This window comes from Pyrgilauda ruficollis, unplaced genomic scaffold (assembly GCF_017590135.1).
Source record: "Pyrgilauda ruficollis isolate IOZ18807 unplaced genomic scaffold, ASM1759013v1 scaffold25, whole genome shotgun sequence".
NCBI classification, from domain to species: Eukaryota; Metazoa; Chordata; class Aves; order Passeriformes; family Passeridae; genus Pyrgilauda; species Pyrgilauda ruficollis.
In genome coordinates this window covers 10,275,591-10,293,410 of record NW_024523822.1, presented here as the reverse complement: position 1 = coordinate 10,293,410, position 17,820 = coordinate 10,275,591, and the positions used below count along the sequence as shown (strand labels likewise).

At 37.5% G+C, this 17,820-nt stretch overlaps 1 protein-coding gene across 35 annotated transcripts in view; it reads right to left on the bottom strand.

Annotated features, from left to right (window-relative positions):
* RIMS2 (regulating synaptic membrane exocytosis 2) overlaps nt 1-17,820 on the bottom strand; it is a 445,269-nt gene that overhangs the window by 42,970 nt on the left and 384,479 nt on the right. For 14 of the 35 annotated variants that reach the window (XM_041470623.1, XM_041470624.1, XM_041470630.1 and 11 more), the window contains one exon: nt 8,015-8,256. The exons of the other annotated variants lie outside the window; for them this stretch is intronic. In XM_041470623.1, coding sequence (XP_041326557.1) covers nt 8,015-8,256 — 242 coding nt within the window. The remainder of the gene's footprint in view (nt 1-8,014; nt 8,257-17,820) is intronic. 35 annotated transcript variants of the gene reach the window in all.

Below are 17,820 nucleotides of genomic sequence, written 5' to 3'. Positions count from 1 at the left end.
GGATTCTTGATCGTGAGCAAAAGGTTCAGCTTCCTGATCAAATGGTTGCCTGTGTATTTATCAATGGTACACTTAAATAATATTAAATTACTCTGCTAATATCATTTCTCCTGTAGAGTTCTCTGTTAAGAGTTTACTGTCAGTGGCACATGCCAGTTTTGGGTGATAGTATCGTGACACTTGTTCTGTGGAATACAAAGCCAGTCTAAAGAGCCTGGAGGTGCACTGTGAGTCATAGCCCAGTTCATTATACACAAAGTGCCTGGAAATATGAATAGCACAGCTGTGTTTTCGCTACCTGCATGATTTCCCACAGGCTGTCCATCCTGTCGGGTGTTTAAAAGCAGGAATTCTGTGACTTTCCCCTCCCCGTTTTATCCTATGGAGAGCATGGATGGCTGTGCTGTAAGGCAGAGCCAGCAGCAGCTGAAACGAGCAACAGGAGAGTGCAGTCAATGAACTTCTGTGACACAGCGATGTGTCACACCAGCCAAGGCCAGAGAGCTGCTCTGAATTAGTCTGCACAGCATGCCTCTGTTACCAGCTTTTGTTTTGAGGCTATGTTCATGACTTTTTTACTTTCAGGTAATTATTCTATTAATTCATTTTTATCCTTAGAAAGAGAATTCTATTTATCAAAGGGTTATTAATAGCATTGATAGCATGGGTAGTGTTAAAGCCATAAATTTAATATTAAGAAACAGTTTGCCAAAAGACATTTAATACTTCATTCCATTTAAGTATAAAGAAAGAAATCCTGTATTACTATGAAATGTTAAATTAAAAAAATAAGCAGCTCTAACGAATCTGTAAATGTAACTGTAATATTTATTTATTTTTGGTTTGCAAACCATGTCTCTGATAACTGTTCAACAGAACAGAACTGTTCAACTACAGCCCTTTTCCTGCTGGCCTTTGGAGACTGAAGTAAATCTCCCTTCACAGCCCAGTGTTATTTAGTGACAACGGCTCACAGAGCAATGGCTAGATTAATATTGTCCTTCTAGAATGATACAAAGAGTATCATTCTAGAGGTGGCTATGTACAAAATTGACAAAACTAGAGATATTATTTAAACTGAGAAAAAACCCAACTGAATTTTCTTCCTTGAAGTATAAACTACATATATACACAGAATTGTAACTACAGATAAATATCGCAGACATTTCAGGCAAAGTGAAAACTGAATAATTGCCAAGGTATGAGATTGCCCTATAAAGTTCTTTTTTTCCACTCTCAAGTTTCAGTAGACTGAAATCAGAGACCTCTTTCACAGAATAATGAACAAGAAATTCTCATATATTATATCACATGTTAACTAAGGGACTAAAAAATCCCAAAAGGAGTTTCTAAACAGAAACTTTCTTAAGAAAAGCCTAAATTTTTTCTTATGTAACAACACAAATAGCCCCCAAATCTTGTTTACTGTAAAAGCAGGAGTAAAACAGCTTTATAGTTTGGGGGTTTTTATGAGATGTATATTTTTTTAGCAGGAATCTTATGAGAATTCTTCCACTCTGAAAAAGAAAAATAGTTTAGCAGTATCCTTACCAAGAAAGATCACCCTACATTTCTCTCTATTTTTACCTCTAATTATGGAAAGAAAAAAATCTTGTGGAAGGTCAAGCTAAATGTTCTGATCTCACTTCGAACTTTCTCCTTTTTCCCCCTTACTAATGAGTTCAGGTAGTAATAGAAGAAACTTTCTTTTTAACTAAAGAAATGTAGAGAATATTTTTTTTTACTGCTAAGTAAGGATTTTAAATCTCATAAATGCCTACAACCAGGGGGATTAGCTCTACTTCTACCACAGGCAGATGGGAATCTTACAGGCGTGTACTATATTGATAACTATATTGCAGAAAAGTTTGATGAGTTATTCGCGACTGAGGCAGTATGATGTACATGATCTGCACCTTTTTCCCTAAAATCAAGCCTTTTATTCTTACTCCCTAGTTTCACCACAGGGCTTCATTCTCATTTTCCTGGAATTTCTCCTCATATATGGTGCAAAGTGTCCCCCACAGTTGGTGTGTAAGAAATGTCTTCCAGAGGACTTCTGTAAGATCACAGCTAGCATTGGCTGGAGCTCGGTTCTGGCATCTCAACTCTGTGTTTGTTTTCACTGCATCCACCTCTCAGAAAAGCTTTGTGAACATGTGAAGACTCAAATATACACCTACTTCCTCTACAGAAAATCTGTTAAGGGGAGCTGCATAAATTTTGTACTGCCATATCTCCTTTCCTAGTCTTTTCCTACATATAGAGGTAAACAACAGACTTTAATGACATTTTATAGACTTTTTAGTTTGCAATTAGAGTCTCTTTATTTATTAGCATACTTTTCAGAGCTTATTTAGTAAAAGCTGATTAATGCTCTTGGTAATGTATTTATTATAATAGTGCTTTCTGTTTGGTAAAGGATTCAGTTCACAATTCTCAACTAATGAATAAGATAAATGTACCCTAATTTCTTGTAACTGCTAATTCTGTATTTCCATCACTGTATTATGTGTTAATTTTGAAAGTAAATTAGATTACACATCAAGAATATTGATGCAAGTGTAATACTACACATTAAGTAATCTGTTACATTAGCAGTCTGTCTCTGGAATAGGAGAGGAAATAAACCCTCCAAAAAATGCCTTGTTTCAAATGGCCTGTATTATATACATATAATTAATAAAAAAAATTAAAATACATGTCCAAATTAAAAGTAGTAGATGATAATTTCAGTTGCCATTTTGATTACATAAATTAATTCTAGGATAGAAAATAACAATTATGTAAACATTGTAAACAATTATGTCTATTATGCAAACACATACACTTTTATTCAGTAAATTGTATGCTTACCATATGCTATCTTATTTTATACATTGAAAGGCAATCAATGTAGTTTCTCTTGTAGTCAGAACAATTCCAAGTGATTAGGCACCCTCTTTTTAATAGGAACAACATTGACTTTATATGTAGTAGAAGACTATTTTTATATAAATCAAATTTTGAATTGAGAAACATGAAGTTCTATACTACACCAAGACAAATATTACCAATAGATTCCTCTCAATTATTCCATAAGTCGAGGAAATTGCTGTACAGCTACATCATTGGTTCTTAACAGACATAAGCGAAACTGTTCTACTTATAAGCACAGCACTTCAGACTGCAGTTTCAACACTCTTCAAACCATACAGAATCCAAAATTTGTTTTTAAACACAAATAAAATAAAATCTCACTCAAATGTTTTGCTCTGAGACCTAGTTCTCTTGCATTTCTTCTAAGATGAAGCCATGAAACATCAACATTTCTAAATACTTTAATCTCTTTTCACTTGGGACCTCTCCAGAATTTATTAAATGGAAATACCTCATTTTGATAAAAACTATTGAGTTCACACAACATCACTCATCATTTTGTTGGCACAGAATCAGCTGCTGTTTGTACTTTTCCTATAGAGAACTATAATTTCAATAATATATGGCGAAGTTTAACCTCAGTAAAGTTATGAAGGATGCCAAAATATCTCCTAACACTGTCTCAAAATTCCACTTTCACAGCCCTGTAACTTCATGCCACATTTGGCATCCTAGCAAGGGTTCTTAGGTGACATGGAGCGCATGTTGGCACAAAGCCAGTGCAGTTCATGCAGCATCAGCTGCCCCCAGCACCACCTGCTACGTTTACATGTGCAGGACCCTCTGGAGTGCGGCACCTCGGAGCAACTCTCTGCAGAGACTCGCGAGGGCTCTGATTTCTATCCAAACACAGTTACACCTCTCTGCAGGCATTACTGCACTGGTCACTCTCAAGTTGTGCTGTTACTTGCTTTTTTCATCTCTTTTAACAGATTCCACCTATTGTAATTGCATTCCCAAAGGCAGGATGGGACTCAGTCCCTGAGAGTGCGCTGGACCCATACGGGTGACCCAACATACACATGTGATGTTTTAGTATATATGATCCATGGGGTGCCCCAAATTCTGATAACATGCATTAAACTGCTTTGGCTTTTGGCTATAATCAGCCTACAAACACAATAGGTTTTGGCTAACTAAAGAAAAGACAAAATATTTACCTCACTGAAGAGAAATGTCAGCTAAATAAGGGCAATGAAGGCACCCAGGTGTCTGCCTACCAGAGAGAGTGTGTGTAAATCAAAAGGGATGCCTAAGATGGCATGATAAGAGGATGACAAAGATTTTACTCATTAATGAAATATAACTAAGAATTAAGTCTGCATCTCTATAGAAGTCTGATCAGTTCCCTCAGGGCTGACCAGCAGGAAAACAATTTCATTCCAGATATGAATAGCTAAGCATGTTAAGAATTGCATTTTGCATTCTACCTTCCTCAGTAAAGAAAGCCATCTTTTCCACAAGGAAAAATCCTTGTGGAATCAGGACCTGAACATTACAACATAAACTCATTCTAATCCATCAAATTTTAGCTTCAGAACTGATAGTTTGACTCAAGAATGCAGAGTATACCTTTAGCTGGATTTGGAGCTTAGGAAATGTACAGGAACCAGAAATAAAATAAATTCTAATTTATCTTGCCACTCTACTCTTTAGAATCTTGTCATTACTGAAGTCTTAAGTAAAAGACTTAAGACTTCAAGTCTACCTTATGAAAAATTACTTTTGTGTTATGCTCTTTACCCATAAAACAACTGTTCCTACCTGAAAAGGAATACAAACCAGAATAAAAAATACATTTCTGTATCTATTTTCAGTGTCAACTTCTTAGCACTATGAAATAACAGGAAACAATATAAATATTATTTGAAAAGGCATTTTAGACTGACCTTATAAGGCATGTATTGTAAGTCTGATACACAGTCCTGAAAACAGTTATGATGACCTACTTTGAGAAAAACTTCTGGCATAGATTTAGTTATAAAATATGAATGAAGAAAACCACTGAAGTAAAACTGTACTTTACAAAACACTTGAAAAAAACTTCAGAGATACAGATAGACATTTCTACACTGATTTCCATATGATCACAACTTTCTATAGAAGTAGTGTTATCTTCTGATATTGGTATGCTTTTTCAAGCCTGATATGTAAGGAGATACTTAGCCAGCCCCTATAATATCTTCAGAAAGTAACTAAGAAACTTTTATACTTAATCCAGTTTCTACATGGTACCAGTGCCCTGACACCTGAACATCTCCTGCCTCTCAGTTCCAGAAAACTGTACTTACAAGACACCTACAGGAAATTAGTGTTTTGGTTTCCAAACCATGATTCCTTGTGCAGGCACCCACCATCTGAGAAAAGGGACATGATGAGACAAGCCAGAGAAATTTATAAATTCATTAATAACCTTATTTGCAAGTTGTATACTCTGGTATCAATGTACAATGTTATTTTCCAACACTTTCTGTAAGATGCAACAATGGATGGAACCAGAACACTTTGGGTTGGAAGGGACCTTAAACACCTTCTAGCTACAGCCCCCCTGCAGGAGGGGCAGAGACTCCTTCCACTTGGGTTGCTCAGAACCCCATCTCACTTGCCTCGAACATTTCCAGGGATGAGGCATCCACAGGGCAACCTCTTCTGGTGTCTCACTATTCTCATTGTGAGGGATCTGAAGACATGCAAGGTATTTCTTCATGGTGTGATGTCACCCTCATCAATCCAACAAGCCATCACATTATGTCACTGTAGACACAGCACCATGCACACAGCTCATCCAGGGCCTGACATGCAGCCACAGGCCTGCTCACTACAACCAACAATGTGACCCAGCTGTTAAGAGGTGCTTGTGCTGTCCTGTAGCAGCAGCCACATATGGCCACCAAACTGGGCCCCTTGGAGATGCTTGTCCAATAGAGCAGCAGGAACAGGCGTGCAGTACCAGCTCTACAAAACCACCCTTTCCCTTACGTGTACCCCCGTACCCAACCAACACGAGGGGCTTTTGCAGGAGAGCAGCAGGAGCTGCTCTGGCTGCTCTGGTTGGGGCCAGGCCCAGGCCAGCCCTGAGCACAGGCCAGTCTGGGGAGCAGCCAAGGGACAGGGGCGGCCAGCCAGAGCCATGCCAGCTCCCGGCTCCTGCCGCTCCTCTAACAGCACCGACTTACAGCTCCTCACCCAAGAGTTTGTCTGAACACCCTTTTCACGGCCTAACAGTGGGTCTAAAGACTTTGAGAACTCTTTGAGACAGTTATATTTCACATTTGTCCCTGACTGGAGCATCTAATCAGTCACTGGGCAACTGATTGGATATAACAGAGAGAAAAACTTCAGCTTAAAAGTACCAAATAACAAAGACACCACAGTATTTAAATCAGTTCTAGACCAGGCACACAATACAGATTCTCTCTAGTGCTGAGACATACTTAAGCAATGTACAAAGAGCTGACAGCCTTAATTTAATAGCTCTTATGGCAAGAGAGACCAGATAAGATAATAAAAAGTAATGTAGTGCATTGCATATGATTTGATATTCAAATGCATCTATACAGTTACATAGCTCTGTACTATCACAAGGCAGAAGACTTCCAGGTAAGCAAGTGATTAATTTTTTTTCTTGCCTAACCAGACACTTCACAGATTTGTCTAAAGGTGACTTCATCTTTTATCTGTCATTTATTTCAAAGAAAATAGAAATGGTACATGAACCTGTCCTTTCCATAACCTGCAAGTGAACTGGTAAAACACAAGTCTGCTGCAAAGACTTGCCTATTGACAGAGTCATCGTGTCTGCATGATATTCAGGGCTTTCTCTACAGATGTTCTTTCCCCTCTTCTTCATTCCCTCCTGTTCATACTGCATTCAATAAGTCACACAGTCAAGCTTCCCACCCTCTTCCATATTGTTACCTCTCCTTCTTTCCTTTCTTTTTCAGTTCTACTCTTTACAGTACTTGAAATCCTGCCCACACTTCCCAAAAGTTTACTTGAAAAATTTACCACAGTTTCTGACAGTGCAAATCATTGTTTTTGGTTTGGAAAGAACCAAGAAATCTCTTATCTGTGTTTGAATGGTGGTTAGCACAATGGAGACCTTCAGATGGGACCTCACACAGCAGGACACTGTAAACTTACTTTGAACTGTATGAAAACATCACAACAGTTTTTTCTTAAATACTGAGAATACAACAAATCTTCTGTATATACCTTAAAATATATATTATATATATATGCATACTTATATAAATTGCTTAAATACTTCTTTTATATGAATGTACGAATGTTATTCAAACACAAGTAACTTTTTTCCAAGTAAAATACACTTGTCCTATGCAGTGTCATTATTTGAGATTGAGCTTTTCAGAGTGCATTATATGGATTTTCTCCAGAATAGGAAGAAATAGAAAAAAAGTGTGAGATTTTAAATGCTTTAGGCATCAAAGTAGAAAAACTCTCCATTTTCCTAGGCAGCACATTGAAGTATCCAATTTGAATTGAGAGAAACAGAAATGAAGAAAATTTTTATGGATGGCAAATACACTTGTAGGCTGAAAAGAAAGTAATTAAAACACAATAAAACATTTGCACTGAAGTAACATAACATATAATTTTGTGCAGGAAAATTGCTTTGTTTCAAAATAAGGTTGCATGTATAAAGGTGGAAAAACCTCATGTTGAAATACACAAACACTGTCTGTGACAAAACCAAAGGCATCTTGCAGCATTTCAGCAACCATTCAGAAACTTCAGTAAGGAATCAATCCCCTCAAATGAAAGTACAGCTCATGTTGGTTCCTGAAAAGCTGAAAAGTAAGGAATTAGTGTATTAAGCAGGTTCCGGCAAGCAGAAGATAAAAGCTTCAGTCCAACCTGAAAAGGATCTTTGCTTAAAAAAAAAAAAAAAAAGAAAAAGTTTAGCAAATGTTCAGAGGAGAAAAGTTAATTGACCATTTTCTTCATTCCATAGAATATTGCTGATGAGGCAACTTCAACAGGATCTTCAAATGATTAAACTGTAAGTACATAAGTATTACGTACATTTGACTGATAATTTGAGAGATAGAAAAATTTGAGAGACAGTTCCTACCAGTTTGGCTGAGTTGTGACGTGCTACGGCTCTTTCTCGACAGCCCCACGATGGCGACCATCTTTGCACCAATGCTGGAGCGTCTCTTTTTGCTGCCACCACCAACAGTGCCCACTGCCGTGTCCGACTGGCTGCCGTCGTTCTTCTCCAGCGTGTACATCTCCCCGCTGATGCTGGTGCTCTTAGTCATGTTCTTTCCTGAGATGGCCATCTGTCTGCTTTGCATTTTGGATGTAAAGACACTGTCAGCCAGTTGACGGATAAACAGTGCAGACAAAGAGTAAAAAGGGGAAGACAGAAAAGGACAGGTTTCAGATGGAAGGTTTTGGGAGACTAGAGGGTAAAAGCAGCTAATCACACAGGTAGGGTTTGGTTTTAAAAGGTAAAAGGAGAAACTTTAATTCTAGGGTCTTGGTTGGTCTACTGTAAAAATACTTGACTCATCAAAATTGTGTTTTAAATAACAAGCTCTTATTTACTGATTGACTTAAAACTTATTACCAGCAAAAGCATACCAAAGAATTAATGCATCCATATATCATATAAACACTTATTGTTTGGAAAATTTAAGTTCTGCCCTCAGTGCTGTGCACTCTTCTTCTTACATATATACACACAAATAACCTATATTCACTACTGAGTGGAAAAGAACATCAGTTTGAAGCCCAGTTTTGGTTACTATGCATTCAGATATTTCAAGGATGTTCTCAGTAATATGGTTTAGCTCAGTCATCGTACAGTAATGAACACCCACAGGTTTTTCCTCCATCTCTGCATCAACAAATACAGGTACTAGATATGTATTTCGCACAACACTTGACTATTATGTGGCATAGATCATCAGTACTGATAAAATGGAATTAAATTCTAATGTATCTTCTGTAATAGTTTGGAGACTCTGTAAATGTGCTCTATGCATCTAAACTATCCGCTGCAGCATTTCAGGTGTGCCAAGGGAACCTGATCTGCCAGCGGTCCAGGCTAAGAGACCTTTCCTTTCCTCAGAAATGGCAATCTACACTGATGACAACAGCACTTATCTAAATTTTGCTCTGACATCTAAATGGTAGGTGTCTGAAAAATTAACCAGAACTGGAAGCTCGGGGGTACATGTGGGCCTGAAAATTTATAGAGAATTTTCTATTTCAATGAAGTTCTTGCACAGAACTTAGACCTTTATTATTCTTTTCAGTACAGTACTTCATACAAAAAAGTTCCCATGAGATGCCATTTTAAACAATCCACAAAACTGTGGAATATTTCTGGAACCCAGGGGAAATGCTTTTTTTTTGTTAAAACACCAAAATATAAAGGCTAAAATGAATATTTTTGCTTCTTAAACAGATTTTCAAATACATGCAAAAGCTGTTGCTAGAGCTTTAGTGCTCAGCAAATGTCTCTAGAGCGAATGTTTCTGAGTATAGAAAAAATATATACTCCTTTTCCCTTACCTATCAGTAAGGCCTGAAATCGATTTCAGAAAAGGACTGCATTATTGTTTCTTTATGAAGATTTTGCAATACATATTCTGTCAATAACTTAACTATGGAATTAACACAGTGCACTCAAAAGCAAATGAAGACTTACAGCTTAGCCACAACCTAGAGGGAAAGATAAGAGCTGGTTCATAAAGAAGTAGACCTTTACCATTGAAAAATACTGAGTGTACTTCTCAGGGAAGTTACAAGGAAAAATATGAATGAGAGTTTGGATCAGCAGATGGAGAAGCACAAAACAAAACTCAGAGAGCCATAGTGGCCTTGCCTGGACACACAATCACAAAAGACTGAACACAGTGGTAACCTGAAAGCTTTTTTCTTTCAGCTCTCTTTGTTGTCATGTGTTAGTGCACACTGACCCTCAATAGTATGTTTATCACCAAGGGAGGAGTGAGATAGGATGTGGGTAAAGAGGAAGGCAGGGAAACAGTAAAAGAGAATTTGTATTTCTGTGTCTTATTAGCATTATATTAACTTACATGTTAGATGATAACATCACATGCTGTATTTTTTATTAAACTAAAACCTCTGAGAATTCGGTCAAAGAAAACAGATGACACAGAAACCTGTTCTCAGTTTCAATGTTATCTTGCATGTAAAAAATACTAGAGGTCTAGGAAAAACATGGCTGTGAAGAGCTAGTATCTTCAACTTTATCTTAAGCAAAGTTATACTAATAATCAGAAAATTAGAGCCCCTTTCCAGTAATGCTATTTTTAATCCAAGTTCTCAAAGGAAATATGATTGATGTGTGCTTTCAGTCAAGTGTCTTTCTTCTCAGTATTTTTAAAATCCCTGGCAAGAGATCTTATGCATGCCTCTTAGGGGAAAGACTGCAGGAGAAGTCATAGACTCTCTCCTAGTGGAAGCTCATTCACAGATACAGGCTGGTGGGAGAAGTAAGGTTTTCAGTGCTTGCACAACAACCTATTTCAGTGATCTATTTTTTCAAAAATAATACCCAGAAAATCAGTGAGTTCCTATCATATAGAAAATAGTAATTAATGCATTGTTTTATAAGTGATATTATCATTCAATAAAGGTCCTATGTCATCAGTGAAAACAGAAATATTTTGCATTTTAATATAAAAATTACACGGAAGAGAAAGTCACCATTTCCTGAGTGAATGTGCCTTTGAGACGCCTTTTTTGTGTTCTTTCCAAGATGTGCAGTTCTATTTAAGTGGAATGTATTACAATACTTGCCCTTATTAAAGAAATCAGTGTCCTTAAAGAGGCTGATCGCTATAGTTTCACTGTGCAGTTATCTAGGAAAGTATTATGAATTACTAAAGTTTCCTTCTTGGCTGCTGTCTAAAGGCTTCTGTACCACAAAATCTTTTGCTCTGTACTCCTGCCAGTAATGATGTAGACTTCAGTCAGACACCTTCTCTTGGCCAACTTTTTGAGAAAGGTAGGAAAGGGAATTCAAATGAGAAGAAAGGAAAGGATTTAGATTTAAGTGGATATACCAAATACTATACAAATGGCTGATACTAAAAATTCATTCACAAACCTTTATTTTTTTTTCCCAGTAGAGCTCTAAAACTATTTTCTTCAATTAAAGGCTTGGGAGTTTTTCCCTTCTCTAAAAGTAGCAGATAAGACATCTTTGCTACAGTCCTAACCAGCAAACAGCCCTTGGAGAAAGCCATCCCATAGCAGGGATTTTGGTTTTTTGCAATTCCTCTCTTAGCAAAATAACCTTTGAGAAATACATACTTGGAGAGTTATGAGTGGTTTATAGTGCCTCAAAATAAATCCAGAGTGGTCATGAGCACTTCCTTCATCAGCACTCTGAATCCTTTCTGGCCATCCAGACCCTCATTCACTAATTTTTCTTGGCAGATACTTGATACCCTCTCCAGTAGAAACCAACCTTCTACCCAGCCTGCCTTTTGGCGGTGCCACAAATGGATCATTCTCAGAAAAACTGGGTATTGTATGTCAGATGTGGTTCCTTTCTGAGCTAATAGAAAGGTTGACCTCAGAGTAAAATTTAGAGAGTAAACCATACAACCTTTTTCCTTAAAAGGAAACAGAAACTACTGGAAGTTTTCTGTATATGTACATATACACAAATCTAATCTCACACACATCCAGTTTAATATGTTCAACAGTATTTTAAAACAGACATTATATAAAAGCAATTTATGAAATTATATGAGTCAATGAATAGATATGCAGTAAAAATAGGGTTCTCAAGGTGTCTTATAAGATAATAATAATTTTTAATATATCCTCACCAAAGAGAATATACAGCCAGATGCAGGGGGGGAAGAATAAAATAATGGGGGAAATAAAGGGGGAAATAAAGTCCAAAAATCCTAGTCCAAATAATATGTGCATAATGACATAATAATACCATTATTAGAACCAAACCAAGAACAAAATCAGCACATAACCCCAGCTATGTGGCAGCCCACAGCCTACAGCAAGAGCAGAGTGAAGGTGGCAGCCAGGCTCTTTCCTTTGGCTTGACAGGACCAAACTATCAACAAAAGCAGGATGAAGGGCAAAGCTCACACAGGAACATTGCTTCCTGCACTATCCCAAAATCCAGGAAACCTCTTGAGGAAACCAAGAGCTATAGGCAGGTCCTATTGTAAATATCTTTTCAGACACTTCAGTTTTCCAGTGAAAAAAGGAAAAGGAAAGATGCATAAATTTTAGAGGAATACGTTCTCAAAGATAAAGCAAAAGGTCCTTTAAAAAAAACACAGGAGAAAAATAAGACATTAGAAAAGAAATTACACTGAGATATCTATATGTATTTGTAATTTAAAGCCAATGGTGGAGTATGAGAGCCCTAGCCACGAAATAGTATTCTTAAAAATATACTATGTTAGCCAGCTGAGGAGAGTCAGACTGACAGAGACCTGTGATGTTAAAGGTATTCTAAAGTTTGCTGATGATATTAGATTAGGAGAAGCTCCTGACTCCCTTGAATGCAGAAAGGCTCAGCAGAGAGACTTTGACAAATCAGAGGTCTCAGAAATCACCAACCATATGAAGTTTAGCAAAGTGCTGGATTCTGCATGGGATGGGGATTGTACATACAGACTGGGAAAAAAGAGTCTGGAGATTGGCGCCACAAAAAGGAACCTAGGGGTCACAGGCAAGTTGACCATGAGTCAGCAGAGCCCTGGCAGCCAGGAGGGTCAAGCGTGTGCTGGGGGACATCAGGCACAGCATCACCAGCCAGGCAAGGGAGGGGATTTTCCTGCTCTGTTCTGCACTGCGGGGCCTCACCTCGAGTGCTGGGGGCAAATTTGGGCACCACAAAATAAGAACGATATAAAGGCATTAGAGGGCACCCAAATGATGGCAATGAACACGGTGAAGGGCCTTGAGAAGAAGCCATATGAGAAGCAGATCAGGTTACTTGGTGTGTTCACTCCAGAGAAGAGGAGACTGAGAGGAAACCTCATTGCAATCTGGAGCTTCCTTGCAAGGGGAAGAGGAGGGGAAAACACTGATCTCTTGTCTGTGGTCCCTCAGTGACAGGACCTGAGGGAATGGCCTGAAGCTGTGTCAGGGGAGGTTTAGGTTGGATATTATAAAAATGTTCTTCTCCCAGGGGTTGGTTGGGCACTGGAACAGCTCCCCAGGGAAATGGTCATAGCACCAAGCCCGACAGAGCTCAAGAAGTGTTTGGACAATGCTCTCAGACACATGGTGTGATTCTTGGAGCTGTTCTGTGCAGGGCTAGGAGTTGGACTTTGATGATTGTTTTGGGTGCCTTCCAGCTCAGGAGATTCTATAAGTCTGTTAAATTTAATATGGTCCTTGTATCCAGTGAAGAGTTCTGTGCCACACCTAGAGCAGTTAATCAAATGTGTTAGGCCTGCTCTCTGGCCTTGACAGCCTGCATACACACAGCAGTCTAGCTTACACTAGCTTACATCCTTCCCAAAACAGGGTTTTATCAGGCATCCTGCCCAGAGGAAACTGACCCCAATTTATGCCATCTCCTGAATTGTCCCTGATCTGAATCAGGAGCACCTCATCAGTGTGTCCAGCACAAACCTACAACAAAGAGAACACAAGCTGTTTAAACAGCTTGTTTAAAGTCTTGATCATATAGACGATCAAGACTACGTCCTAGCCCTATTTTGCTTACTGGTCTAGACATAGCCTTAAATTCCTTGATGAGATTAGAAATCTCAGATTGTTTTCAAATTATGATATTCAACAGCCCAATTCTGGCCCATAAGCTTTTTCTGAATGCTTTTAAAGAAAAACAGTAAGCAACTATAAAACTGTTGCTCAAACACAGCCTTCTGGAATTGCAGTGTTAAGGATTTGGATTTCTTAAAGGCATTAATCTGCTGTCTTTTGCAGAGACTCACCTGTTTTCAAAACCAAGAGTGTAATTACTGTCTGAAAAAAATGTGCTTTCAAAGTCTTCCAGACTCTTACTAGATCAGATAATCAGAAATTATCTGGTTTCTCTCTCCAGTTTGTCAATACTGAATTACAGAAAGATTAGAAAACACTGCCAGAGAAACTTCCAAAAAACAATTATTAGAATTGTCTACTTGGAAAACAATCCTTTCTGGAATTTTTGCATAGCCAGAGAGGAATTCCATAAAGTGGCTAAGGAAACCCTCACAGAAGAGAAGCAGAGAAATAGGTCTTACAAGATCTTTGATTTAGTCTTGGTATCTCCTGCTTTAAGCAGAACATTTCCTTGATATCTGACCAAGATGGAAAGAAGCTCTTTGTGAGGTTTGGGTTAAGGAGAGGGGAGATTTCACAATACAAAAGAATCCTGTCCTAAAGGCAGTGAAACTGATTTGAAACCACTTCACCTGGGAGAGTATATGCCTTGTAACTCTTGCACTGGGTAAGATGGACTGCACTGTGGGCAAATGTTCCAGATCCTAAACAGGTTCCAGATAAAAACTTGGTTCACTCAATAGTTTTGGATGCTAATAAAAAACAAGTCAAGAAGCTTCATCCTCCTCTCTCAATTTCTGATGGACTTGAAAGCATTTAACAATCTTACAAGAAAACATTATTTTTAGAACAATTTGTTACTATTTTTGGCTGTTATATTTTCCATTAAGCAGGTGCAGACACAATAAATGCTCATTGTAACATATGTACTAAATGGAAAATTTTGTCCTGTTGCCATAGGTAAAAACCTGCAGTCTATGGCTGCAGTTTTTGAATTAGTTGCAGAGTTGGAAGGCATTGTGGTCAGATTCCTGTCTACAGCAACAGAAATATTTTCTAAAAACTGACTGATTCATACAGTAAGTGCCAAGTCTCACCAAGAATCCTTTGTTTAGGCCAGAAAACAAACAAACAAACAAACAAAAAAAACCCCCAAAAAAACCAACAAAAACCAAAACCCTTCCCCAAAACACAAACTAAAAACCCCACAGTGATATCACAATCCATCTGCCAGCTCAAAATAAGTTCCAGTGACAGAAACCCCAGAACTGCCACGCAGCTTCATCTTCTCTTTTCACTAACCTTCTAAGTTCTGCAGTAGTGATGTACTGCTAAAGATTAAAAAAGATTATAAATCTTTAGGGTCTTTTAAATCAGGCCCTGGCTCTGAACCACACCAGTCTGTGGCAGAAAGCAGCACAGAGAGCAGTACAGAATCCTTATACCCAGTGATTTTGTAATCACTAACCAAATACAAAGAATATAAATTATTCTACAAAGACTAAGATCTTATCTGTTTCAGTGACTGGTAAACCAAAATTATTATGAAAAACTTGATTTTTTTTCACTTATCAATGAATACACTTGAAATTAAATGAAAACCAGTGTTATGAAGCACAGGCATTTTTCCAATCTGCAATGCTGTTAATATTTTTAAATGTGAAGAAGAAGAAGATATCAATACAATCCATTGTACTGTATGTTGTTGGTAGGATTTTTGAGGATGCTGTTTGTATTTTTCAGTTGTCTTTACAACAGTATTGGAAATGACAACTTGCAATCTCATTGCTCTGCCATAAACATATGTATCAGAGGATCAGATTTACACAAGTCATTTGGCAGACCTTGCAGGTCTCTTTATTTCTTTATTTCAAAGTCAAAGCAAAATTAATATTATTGCTTTCCAGCTTAGTTCTCTGTTTATAATGACCCCTAAGGAAAATAAGGCATCCATAATAGTGAAAATTCATGTTGCCAAGTGTGTAGTACAGCTGAGGGCTGTGACATCCCAGGGAAAGGATTTTAGCAATTTTTCAGTTGTTGTAAAAGATATTTTCTAATATGTGTCTCCTGTGAGATTGGAAGAGCCATTGAAGACTTTGTTTACTGCTTTTTACAAGCAGGAGATGAATTTTAATGCCATTCTTAGTAGACTTGTTAACTCAATCAGAGATGTTCTTATTTCATTAATTTACTGAAGAAATTTAACAAAACCAGCATTATGGGGACAGCTGCGATGTCGGAAACAACATTTCCATGGGAACAACGCTTCCGGCCAATACTTGTACTCGTCTGCCAATTCTCATCCAAGAGAGACACTGCAGGTTCAAAATTATAATGACTTAATCTCTGGAGATCCACTTGGTCAAAAATTATTCTATTAACTTATTGGTGGTATAAATCTCTAACAGCTACTGGACTGACTTAATTATGAAGTTTATTTTATTGAAATTATAACAAGAAAGTTGGGGGGAAAAATAGAGCAGTGTTTATAATCTATTTTGTTTTGTATGTTGCTATTAAAATAAAACTAGTGGCCACATCTCAAATATAAGCAGCAATATTTTGATATGAAATATCTTTTTTCAAAGGTCTCTTCCATTACAAATCAGGAATATCTCACCTGCTACAGTACATAGGTTGACTTGAGCTGTATTTCCCCCTTTCTGGTAGGTGTAAAGCTGTCCACCCTATTATTATAAATTAATGGAAGTATTCCATGCCATCTCAAGCAAAATTTTTTCAAATATGAACAAATAGCAAAATCATTTGGGGTCAAGGCATTAGATTATTTACAAATCATAGCCACAGAAAATGAATGATGAACAAAAAACACGGTAACAGCTAGGTGTTTCCAAATACTAGCAGCTGAATTGTACACAGAGCTTCAGAGATTTTTGATAAAATTTCTCACCTTCTCTGATAGACTAATTGGATATTTTTAAAAATAAGAATACAGTTGATATTTTATGGTAATTTAAATTGAAATTATAAGGAAGATTATATTAATATCCATCTAGTGTCAATAAATTTTCAAGTTTTCCTCTACAAAGTTACAGAAAAGCTTTATTACCCTGCTAACAGTAATGAATCTGTGATGGAATCCCTTTCTTTGATACAGTGAACTAAACCAGTTATTTACTCCGTGTGGATGAAAAAAAAAGTCTAGCAAGAAAATTAGCTGAGGTCTAGAAGTCTTGCACTAGTCAGCTGTCATATTCATTGGTAATAAAAGAAGTCCATATGAGCTCTGAAGGTTTGGCAGTAAAGCACATTGCAGTCAAAGACCGAGTGAACTTTGAATAACATCCAAATTCTTTGAGCTTAGAAAGCATCTTCTTTAACCCAGCCTGGCAAAGAAGTTTGTAAAAGTTTGTAAAACAGCTTGTAAAAGCTGGGTACCAACTAGCTTGTTAAATTAAAATTGATCACGAGCAACCTGATTTAATTGAGACTGTTCTCTGGCAGAAATGTGCCTTGCATGTACTTAATTTGAGAGTTAAATGTTGTGTGCCTGTTCAAACCTGTAGTTTAATTAGTCTTCCAACAGGGAGGGAGGAGAGGGCCCAGTTTTCTGTATTTACACTGCTATGTCACAATCTACACTGCAAACTTGCTTAGTGCTGCTCAGTGTTGTTTCTTGAAGGGCTGAATAGAGCTCTATGAAATGGAAAGCAAGCAGTGAATTGCTAAACCAGACATTAAATCCAGTATGTGTCCCAGACCTCAAATCACCAGAGAAATAATGTAAAATCAAGTCAGGAAAGTGAGAAAAATGTCAGTCCTGAAGGCTGAAATGATCAAAAATATACAGGTAAGAGACATCATGTTTTGCCTGAGGGTAAGAAGTACCATGATTTATCATCTTGATAAACTGAAATTGCTGTGAGGGAGATTTACTTATTTAGGAAACTCACTGACAGTTAGAAAACTTTGCAAGATAGACATAGGGGAACTAGACAGGATGCACTACTGAGATTACATTAAGAGAAAAATCACATAATACAGAGGGAAGAGCCCAGTGTCTTGAAAGGGTTTTATTTAAATAAATTGCTGTCAGAAATATGGATCTCACTATAGCTGCATCTATACTTCACTCATGAAAGACTGTATTTCTTTGATTGG